This window comes from Pinus tabuliformis, chromosome 9 (assembly GCF_031772625.1).
Source record: "Pinus tabuliformis cultivar Carrire ecotype Pingquan chromosome 9, CPIR1, whole genome shotgun sequence".
NCBI lineage: Eukaryota > Viridiplantae > Streptophyta > Pinopsida > Pinales > Pinaceae > Pinus > Pinus tabuliformis.
In genome coordinates, this window is record NC_142307.1 from 1,860,692,406 (window position 1) to 1,860,702,882 (window position 10,477).

General features: G+C 34.7%; 1 protein-coding gene across 1 annotated transcript; it reads left to right on the top strand.

Annotated features, from left to right (window-relative positions):
• Window positions 1–3,758: 3,758 nt before the first annotated feature.
• Window positions 3,759–5,925, top strand: LOC149156308 (GDSL esterase/lipase At5g03810-like). Its single transcript, XM_089444718.1, has 5 exons — window positions 3,759–4,084; window positions 4,344–4,474; window positions 4,574–4,807; window positions 5,381–5,636; window positions 5,732–5,925. Exons 1-5 carry the CDS (start codon window positions 3,817–3,819, stop codon window positions 5,923–5,925), a joined length of 1,083 nt encoding a protein of 360 aa, XP_089300844.1. The 5' UTR covers window positions 3,759–3,816.
• The last annotated feature ends 4,552 nt before the right edge of the window (window positions 5,926–10,477 follow it).

The following is a 10,477-nucleotide window of genomic DNA, read 5'->3' on the forward strand; positions in this document are numbered from 1 at the left end:
TTTTACACCATTGCTTCACACAGTCTTCGTCTTCATTTTTTTTTTATTTACACAATGCACTGCTGTGCAATTCCTTTCGTTTTTCTGCTCCCACACATTATCATTCACCCATGTGCATTAAAAATCTGTTGTCCCTGTTTTTATTTATGCATTTCTTTGCATGCTGCATTGCATATGAAGAAAAACATTACATTTTTTTTACTGCTGTGTATTGTACTCACTCTGCTGTGAGTATGTTCTCTCACATTACATAGAAGGAAACTATCTTCCATTGCTATGCATTTCAATGCATGTGCTCCATAAAAAAATTCAAGCTACTGTTTTATGTTCTGTCTTCCCACTGCTGTGAGGGTCTCCATGCTTTGCATACTTTTCTTATTGCGCTGCTGCACTTCACATTTGAGCGCTGCCCCTTTTTCTTCTCTGCTTTTATGGCAGATTTAACTTCATATTTTTTCCTTATAAAAGGTCTTCATCAAAGAGTGACTGTTAAGACAGTTCAGCAACAAAAAAAATTGCAAGCTCCCCTTTAATGTGTGCTTGTCTTCTTTTGGCAGACTCTTCTCAAAACAAATCTAGATCCACTGGGGAGTTCAAGGGGTTTTCAGATTGCCTTTCCTTCCTTCTCCATACTTGTGTAACTTTCTTCTTTTGCATGGGTCTAGCTTGTATAAGAGCCCATGCCAAGTTACAATCTCATGCCATATGCCCAATGTTATGACACTTGAAACATTCAACATTGTTTATGAATAACATTTCATGATTTCTTCTAAAATTGTTTCTTGGAGGTTGTCGAAGACCACAACATCTATCTTTATGAAATGCTCTACAGTCTTTTGCCATATGACCAAAGTTTGAGCAAGCATAAAAATAACCATAAAATGAACTTTGGTACCTGTGAGATGGAGGTTTCCTTGATGTACTTCTGAAGTCTTTCTGCCTTGAGATCCTTTGGTGATAACCATTGCATCTTGCTTTTTTGACATCAGCTACATTTCTTCTTGGAGCTGGTTTTCTGCTTGGAGTATGATTTCTTCTATTGTAGCCTTCATTTTTCTCCTTGCCTTCGCTGGAACTAAGAGCATCACAATTTCTTTCTGCCTTCTTCACATCTCCTTTGCTTAAAGCATTTTCATTCTTGTTTGAGGGTTCACCTACATACCCAAGTCCCGATTTATCAGATGGAGATCTGTGATAGCTGAGCATGTCATCCAAGGCTTGAGAGCTCTTCATGATTTTGTTCATCCCTTCAACCATTTTTCTGAGGAGGACAATCTCTTCTTCCAATCTTTCACACTCATTATTCTTCTTTGCAAATTGTTCCTCAGTTTCTTCCTTGCTACGAGTAGCTTCAGCTGCTACTATTTTAAGGGAGATAATATCTGACTTCATTTCTTCATTTTTTGTTTGACTGCTCTCCATTTTCTTTTCAGCTTCTTGTGCCTGCTTCCTGGCTTCTTGTAATTCAGACTTAAGGGAGGAGACCTCTACCTTGTACTGTCCAATCTCTTCTACAAGCTTGTTCACTCTCTTGTGCCTTTGTTCAAGTTGACTTGTCAAGACATCTTCCTGCTTCTTTGCTTTATTCAATTGATTTGTCATGGATATGACTTCTTCATAATGTTTCCTCTTGCATTGATCAAGCTCTTTCTTAATCTTGACGAGCTCTTCATCCATTTCTTTTACTTGAAGTTTGATGAGGTCAACCTTCTCACATTCAGCTTCTATGATGGGTTCTGAATTTTCTTCTTCACTGATGGTCATGGTCAGTGCTCCCTTTGCATGAAGGTCATGAAGTCTGTCCCATATCTCCTTTGCTGATGTATATTTTCCTAGATTCTTCTTTATAGAATCAAGGAGTCCATCCAAGATAGTCTTTGCTGCTTTTGCATTGTACTCCTTGGATTCTTTATCCTTCTTGCTATCATCCATCACTGATTCCCAGATTTCAATCCCTTCAGACTTTAAGAAAGCTCTCATTTTTATTTCCCATATATCAAAGTTCCCATCGAACCTTCGAACCTCAAATAGAATGCTTTCAAATAGATTGTTTTCTATTTTAATAGAAGAGGGAGACACAACCTTAGGAGGATTGGAGGCTTTTTTCTTTGACCTTGCCATTCTTAACTATGCTTCAAATTACCTGACTGTGTTTTTAAAATGACTCTCTGTTTCTTCAACAGCAACACAGAAAATTAATATGAGAAATACCTGAATCCTTTTGGCTGAGACTTCTCTCTGCTGGAGAAGCTTTCTCTGCTGCAACAAGAATCTTTCCTTCAGCTTCTTTGATGCCTTCAAAGAGCCTGAACCTGCTGTGTCACCATCAAAGAGCCTGGACCAGCTCTGATACCACTGTTGGGGATTTTTCTGATAAAATCCCTAAAAACAAATAAAAACTGAACACACAGAGGCAATGCTCTGTTTCTTCTCTCCACAGGATCTTTGCAAAGGGAAGCTTAAAAAAAAATTCTGAGAGCAGAGTATTACACATCCACAAAATGATTTGTATTCATTAAAAACATAATGCCTGATGCAACATTCATCCTCTTTCACTCAGAGGGATTTACCAAAAACTTTCACAAAAAAAATGCTCTGCCTCTTTTACAACTGATTTTTACACTACTGTGTAAAATCTTCATTCACTGCTATGTAAAAGATTTTTACATTTACTGCTGTAAAATAAAAAACTTTCACATTCACTTCTAAGTGAAATTTCTCATTACATTCCTGGGTTTTGACATTACATACTCAAAATAAAATAACATTGCCTTCCCATTCGTTTTTAAAAAAAAAATCACCTATAAGAAGGGGAATTAAATTTCATTCACTCCGGGACTCTTTTTCTTTCTTTTACACTGCTGTGTTACTCTGTTTGTTATTCGCTCCTCTATTTATTATTCGCTGTGACGAACCCTATCTCATTTCATCCCCGTGTGCAATAATACAACAAGGTTTCGTACCTCTGCTCTCCTGTGTATAAAGGTTTCATTCCCATGTGCCCAGGCAGCTACAAACACTTTCATTCATCACATGTTACAATGCTCAATTCATATATGAAAATGAGTGCACACAAAAAAACATATATCAAAAGCATTAAAGATAGGGCGTTGAGTTGCCCATACCATTGTTTAAATTCGCCATGCTTCCGTGCAAACAAGACATAAAACGTTTACCAACTTTTACATGCAATTTACGAAACATCATGAATCACATTAATTCCTCCACGTGGGCGATCAGACAAACGTTCGGGCAGGTTGAAGGATCTATGTCCGTTGACCTGATCGGACGCATTTCGCACACCAAACTCACACAAGCCAAACGATGTTTAATGGCGGGGATTGGTGGTTTCGGAATTGTACACTGGACGCGTGGCAACAGCGGAGTGTGTCGGAGGCCCTTCAGGAAATATCACTTATGGCAAAAGGCCGTGCGGGGAAGTCTGGCTGTTTTGCGGATGCGGTTTACTGCCGGCACTGTTCAACTGTTACGACAGTTGAAATTACAATTTCAACAAGGGGTTGTTTTACGTCGGTATAGACAAGGCATTACAATTCTCCCGATGAGTTGAAGATGAGAATCCGCCGTATCACATCAGCATAACTGACCCAGCCTGGACGATGTTGATTGATAAGGACAGTCAGGCAAGAAAGTAAGTCATCGCTATCATCTACTACAATCCACCTGATGCAAACAATTCCCAGTCATCGCTATCATCTGCTAAAATCCACCTGATGCAAAGAATTCCCATTAGGCTGTTATTTAACGTGGCCGCGCCAGAGTACTTCTCCGAGCAATTCAGACAGAGTATTAGCAATGGAGGGGCGTCTTAGTGTTTTTGTTGTCACATGTCTGAGTATTATCCTAGCGTTGCATGAACCAAATTTAACGTTCGCGAATACAAAGGGCACAAAGCCTTTGGTGCCGGCCCTGTACATATTTGGAGATTCTACTGTTGACCCTGGTAATAACAATGCACTTGCAACGATTGCGAAAGCCAACTTTCCTCCGTATGGAAAAGATTTCGTGGATCATAAACCCACTGGTCGATTTACTAATGGAAAATTATTTACAGATATACTATGTAAATGCTACTGCCCCTCTCTTCTCACTTTCCCATTTTAATATACAAAGAAAATATCTCGATAGCTCGATTTAGTAAGTGATAGAAGGCCTCTTTTATAACTGCTTCTAATTTATCCGGTACAGTTTTCTGTGAAATGAGAACAATTCTAGGATTGTTGCTCTTTGAAAAAATGTTCAGGTTTAATTTTTCCCATTCTACTACTTTTACTATCTTTTGATATTATTGTTGTGTGTTTAATTGTTCGAACTGAGTACAGCTGGATTAGCAGGCCTTCCAGATGTATTGCCCGCATATTTGGATCCTGAGTTCCATGGACCGCGAATTCTGACAGGCGCCAGCTTTGCTTCTTCTGCTGCTGGATACGTTGATACTACCTCACACACCCTGGTTAGTACATGTTTTACACATGAAGCTATAGCGATATAGGGATTTAGATATATAGAAATACTTTTGTAGCTGAAATACAACACTCTTGAATTCATGCAGAATATTCTAACCCTAGGGCAGCAGCTGGAGAATTTCAAGCTTTATCGAGAGCAGCTCGTGAATATGGTAGGCCAACAGAATGCCAGCGAAATAATACCGAGAGCCTTGTTCGCAATAAGTATGGGAACAAATGACTTTGCCAATAATTATTATTTCAATCACATTACTCGTGCACACTATACTGTTACAGAGTTCCAGGATCTTCTTTTCAACTCTCTCTCCAAATTTATACAGGTGACGATATTGTCTACACATTAACGATGAGATATTATGAAAATTGATAAACAATTTGTTGATTTGTATTTATCAATGTTGATAAGGGTTTTGTTCAATTGCTTTTGAGAAAACTGATAAGGGCTTTGTTTGAATCGTTTTTAATAAAATTGAGTGAATTGATTATTTGTTAGGAAATTGACGATGATCTAATTGAGTAATTTTAACAAAATTTACATGAAATTAACTGAACTCTTTTTTTTAACATTGACAAAGAAATAAAGGTTATCTATAGATGTAAGAAACAGTTTATTTATATGTAGTGTCTGACCTTTTCTGACATCACTTAAAAAATTCATATATATATATATAGAAATAGTTTATATATATAGAGTTCACTTAAAAGATTGTTTCCCTTCTTCGATTTATATATCAATATGGTTACAATTAACAATAAATACCACTCTAAGTTTATTGTTTTTATAATTATGAATGAATTGCTCATCGAATACTATTATTTATAATAATGAATGAGTAATTAAGAATAGGAATATTTTCCTGTTAATGTTCTGATACCAAATGATTTTGTGACAGAATATTTACAAGGAAGGTGCCACCCTATTTGCCCTCATCGGTCTTCCTCCTTTCGGATGTTTGCCTTCACAAATTACTCTCCACAACTTGACCGGTCACGCATGCGTTGATGAGTTTAATGATGTTGCCATCTCATTTAATGAAAAAGCTGCATCTTTGGTGGAGACCTTGAAGCCTGCATTTCCTGGTCTTAAAATGGCGTATATTAACATATATGATAAGCTACTTGACATGATAAAGAATCCCACTAAATACGGTAAATTATCTCTTTCCGACCCCTTCATGATTCAATAAGTTTCATGGCATCTATGTGCAGAGCCTGCTGACTGTTTATAGATCAACGTGTGGAAGGCTTTGAAGAAGTAAGGAGAGGTTGCTGCGGAACGGGTCTGCTGGAGAGCTCTGTACTATGCAACCCCACGAGCCCAGTCTGCCCCGATCCATTGAAACACGTGTTCTGGGATTCTTTCCATCCAACAGAAAGAGCTTACAATATCCTGGCCCAAGACATATTCTTACAGGCTATTTCGATTTTACATTTGTGAACAATTCAGTCGAAACGAGATTTTGTTATATATAAGGAAATGCTAAATAAGATGTCCACAGATGATGGGAAACTACAACCAATAAAACCAGACATGGATGTAATTGAGGGAATCATGAATCGAATCACTGTGTGTATACATAATGTCGATGCGCCAAACTAATTCTATATATTTGTATTATTTGGAATCTCTTGATAGAGTCAAATATATGTTCCACATAAAATAATGAGAAATGCGCTACGTGATCTTCCTAAAAAATAAATTCCAAAAGTTTGGGTATTTGAGTTCTACCTTTTAAATTTGCATGGAAAACACCAGTGAATTATTTATGTTCACTTCTCATTTTGTTGTCCATAATTTCCAGATACATAGCAAGATCATGTCATGGACAACAATGAATAATAACGATGTTAATAGCGTATCAACTATAAAGATTTCTATGTGATGTAAGGCGACCGAGTTGACATGTTTATTAATGAGAATTGAGCATTTATTAGTAAAAGCCAATGGTGACAACTAAAGCCAAATTGAGCATTTATTGGGCCACGGGCTAATCGATCAATTTGACACACCATGATTGAAATTCTTATTTCTACTTCTCTATTTCTATAGTAAAGTTAATGAGTTTTAACATGTGTCTTCTATAATACGATATAACACATCTTTTTTTTTTCTAGTCATCACCACACGTGTGTTTATATTTATCGAAAGCGCATATTAAAAAACATTAACTTTACTATAAAAGTGGAAATAAAAATTTCCTTGAGCAACACCTAAAACCAAATTGATCACTTTTGAATAATTTGCTTTTATTAGTAAGACCAACTATCATGGGAGACTAACATGGGGTAATCATTTCGAGTCCGAAAAGTCCATTTGTACGGTGTTGTGTAGAATTGAAATCTAGATTTTGTAATGATTGGATTCGATATTTTACCTAAACAAACTTTTATAAAATAGTTTTAAAGAATTTAAATAGTTTTAAAGAATTACGTTAAACTAAATAAATAAGCAAACTTTTATAAAATAGTTTTAAAGACTTAGGTTAAACTAAATAAATAAATGAAATGTGTGTTTGGGGTTCTCAAATTTTTTACCATGTAGAGTCTGATTGTTGGGATGGAAGCCTTCCTAGATAGGTTATGCCCGGCAATTCAAGTTAATTTAATATATTAAAATAATAAAAATTAAATTTAAAGAAGTTATATATGGTTATTATTTTTAAAATAATTTGAACTTCCACGTGATAATAATTATGTAATCAACTTCAATCATATATTCTATCTTATTTTTAAAATTGTCATTAGTAAAGAAGCTTACTGCTTTAAGTATTTCTATGTATTCTATTTTATTTCTAAAAATATTGTTATTAAAGAAGTTATCGATATATTTTATTTTGTTTTAAAAATTGTTGTTATTAAAGAAGTTATTGATATATTCTATTTTATTTTTAAAAATGTTATTATTAAAGAAGTTTACTGCCATAAGTATTTGTTGATTGATTTAAATAATGTAAATATTAATTAATTGATGTGTAATATTTATTTTGAAAATAATGTAAAAATTAACTAATAAAATTATAAATTTTATGTTTATTTTTGAAATTAATTTAAGATTAAATTTTTAAATATTATGAAAATTTATTTTAAAGTTTTTATTTTTTTATTTTTTATTTTTTTGTTATTTAGTCTAGAGGTTCATTGAATTTAGAGGCTTGTTCTATAGTGAGTGTGATGTGTAAATCTGTCTATTTATCATCAAAATTGAAATTTTGCAGTGTGAGCCCAAATATAAATTTAAAATAATAAAGTAAATAAATAACTATACAAAATATTTAAATAATATTGATTCATAAAAAATTTGCCGTTGAAGAAATTGAATCACTCTCTGCTCATGTTCAATCCATATTTAAAATAAATTTATGCTAATCTTAAACATAGTTAAAAGTGATAGTAATTGAAAATAAAACTTATTGTAAAACAGAAAAGACTATGTAATAGAATGGATGAAAGCAGCGAAATAAAATAAATTTATGCTAATCTTAAACATAGTTAAAAGTGATAGTAATTGAAAATAAAACTTATTGTAAAACAGAAAAGACTATGTAAAAGAGTGGATGAAAGCAGCGAAATAAAGAATGAATAGATTGAAAAGAGAAGGGCAAGTGAAAGATCCCTCTTTGTGGAGGAGACCAGTAAACATGGGAATTGAGTTATTTTCATGTTAGCTAATTCCAAAGAATTCGAAGTTTCCACATTAGTGTCGAGTTATCTTCGTCCAATGTTCAGTTGAATAGTACTAAATCTCATTAAATTCTCTCAGCAAGTACAATGCCATTTGGACGGAAAAAATGTATCGCAGAGGAGGATGGCACGCGGCATTTGTACCATGACATCATTTATTCATGGATTATCAATGCAGGTCTTATCGTTACGCCCTCTCACGCCGACATCCAACCCATTTTGGGAAATTAGAACGGGTTTAAAACGAGTTGTTGGGAAATTAATTGAAGTCACTCTTCCTATCTCAACGAACAACTCCAATCACAAAAATTATTGCAAAAGTCACGCAAAAATAACGCTCATGCATACTCGACTCATCTATTAACAAAACTGTCGGATTCACAAAAATTTTGCAAAAGTCACACAAAAATAACGCTCATGCATACTCGACTCATCTATTAACAAAACTGTCGGATTTATGAATAACGCTCTTGCATACTCGAAGCACTAGAGAAGTCAATTGTATTTTTTTCTTGCATTTTTTAATCAAAACTTAAGCTCAATAAAATTTCAACAACTCACTTGTTACTTGTAGGATTCATGAATAACGGTCATGCATACTCCAGCCACCAGAGAAATCACTTGTATTTTTTATTGCATTTTTTAATCAAAACCTAAGCAAAATAAAATTTCAATAACTCACTTACTTTTCTGTTGTTGCAGTATCCAAAGATTTTAGAAGAAAAATCACTTGTGGTTTTTATTGCAATTTAATCAAAACTTAAGCCAAATAAAAATTTGTGTTTTTTATTGATTTTTTAATCAAAACTTAAGCCAAATAAAATTTTAATAACTCACTTTTCTGTTGTTGCAGTATCCAAGGATTCTAGAAGTTCATATATTTGATCTAGTGCCTCTCCACCTCCATCATCCTAGGCCACTCATCAAGAAAAACAAATATTTTATAATTCATTTCATTTATCCATTGCAAAATAAGATTTTATAGTCCATTCCATTTATATATAAAATATTTCAAAACTGATTAAAATTAATAATATGCACTTTTTTTTATAACAATGTCAACTTTGACCCTAATAAATTTCTTCTGAAAATCTCCCTTCTTCACAATTAAAAAAAAACCCTTTTGAGCAAAGATGAAAGCAATCTTTTTTTTTTAATAAAAAATCATTTATAATCCTTTCGATAATTCTTTTGAAAACAAATCTTAAGAACCTTTCTTTTGAAAACAAATCTTAAGAACCTTTAACTCGTTAAGAGGAGAACCTTTAAAAAATACGAAAACCACCTTCCTTCTTTCTTTTTTTTTACACATGCCATTAATCTCCACGGATTCACTCGTTTGACCTTTGTGGACGTTCCTTTTTTAATATTACAGTTAATCTTGATCCTTTTGTAAATGTGTTAGAAAACCTGCACAGATGAATCTAGCTAGTAAAGGTTGAACACACAGCTTTGCAGAGCAAAAACACTAAAAGAAAATCGAAAGAAGAAAAGAATGATTCTATAGAAAATTATGTTACAATGCTCATGATATAGCATTACTAGGTGAAGATCCCAAGGTAATGACTATAGTGGTGATCAATGAGAAGACTCAACACCTACAACAAGTTCCGGAGATAACTAGTCAGTTGCGGAGTTAAAGAAGGAGCAAATCGAGTAAATCAAGGAGTAAATCATGCAAAAGGAATTTTGTATGCAATCCCATGCTCTAACTAAAAGTCCGCATGTAGATGTGTAGTAGTTCCAACATGCAAAAGGAATCTTGCATGCAGTCACATGCTCTAACTAAGAGTCTGCATGTAGGTGTGTAGTAGTTCCAACACCCCCCCTGAACACCACTATGGGGAAAAATAGAAAATGGGCCCTGGCAACTAAGGCCAAAGGTCGCCCAAAATACAGTGCAACTTGTACTAAAATTGAGGAAAGAGGGAAAACCTCGTGGGAAAAACCCCCCCTCAAAATACAATGTAATCAAAAGAGAAGAGGAAGAAAAATACAGTTGCTAAGCAATCGTGTCCTTCACTCCAAGACGATCACGCAAAGAGCGAAACTTCTACTCAGTGAATGTCTTGGTGAAGATGTCTGCAGTCTGTTCTGCTGAAGGACAGAACTGCAAATCAATGACCCGATCATGTACTAAGTCTCTGATGTAGTGCATATGGATCTCTATGTGCTTCGTCCGCTGCTGCTGTACTGGATCCCTGCAAAATTTGAGAGTGCTCTGGTTGTCACACCAGATGACAATGGGCTGGTGGAACTGGACGCCCAACTCAGTGAGGAAGTGTTGTAGCCACAAAGCCTGAATGGTG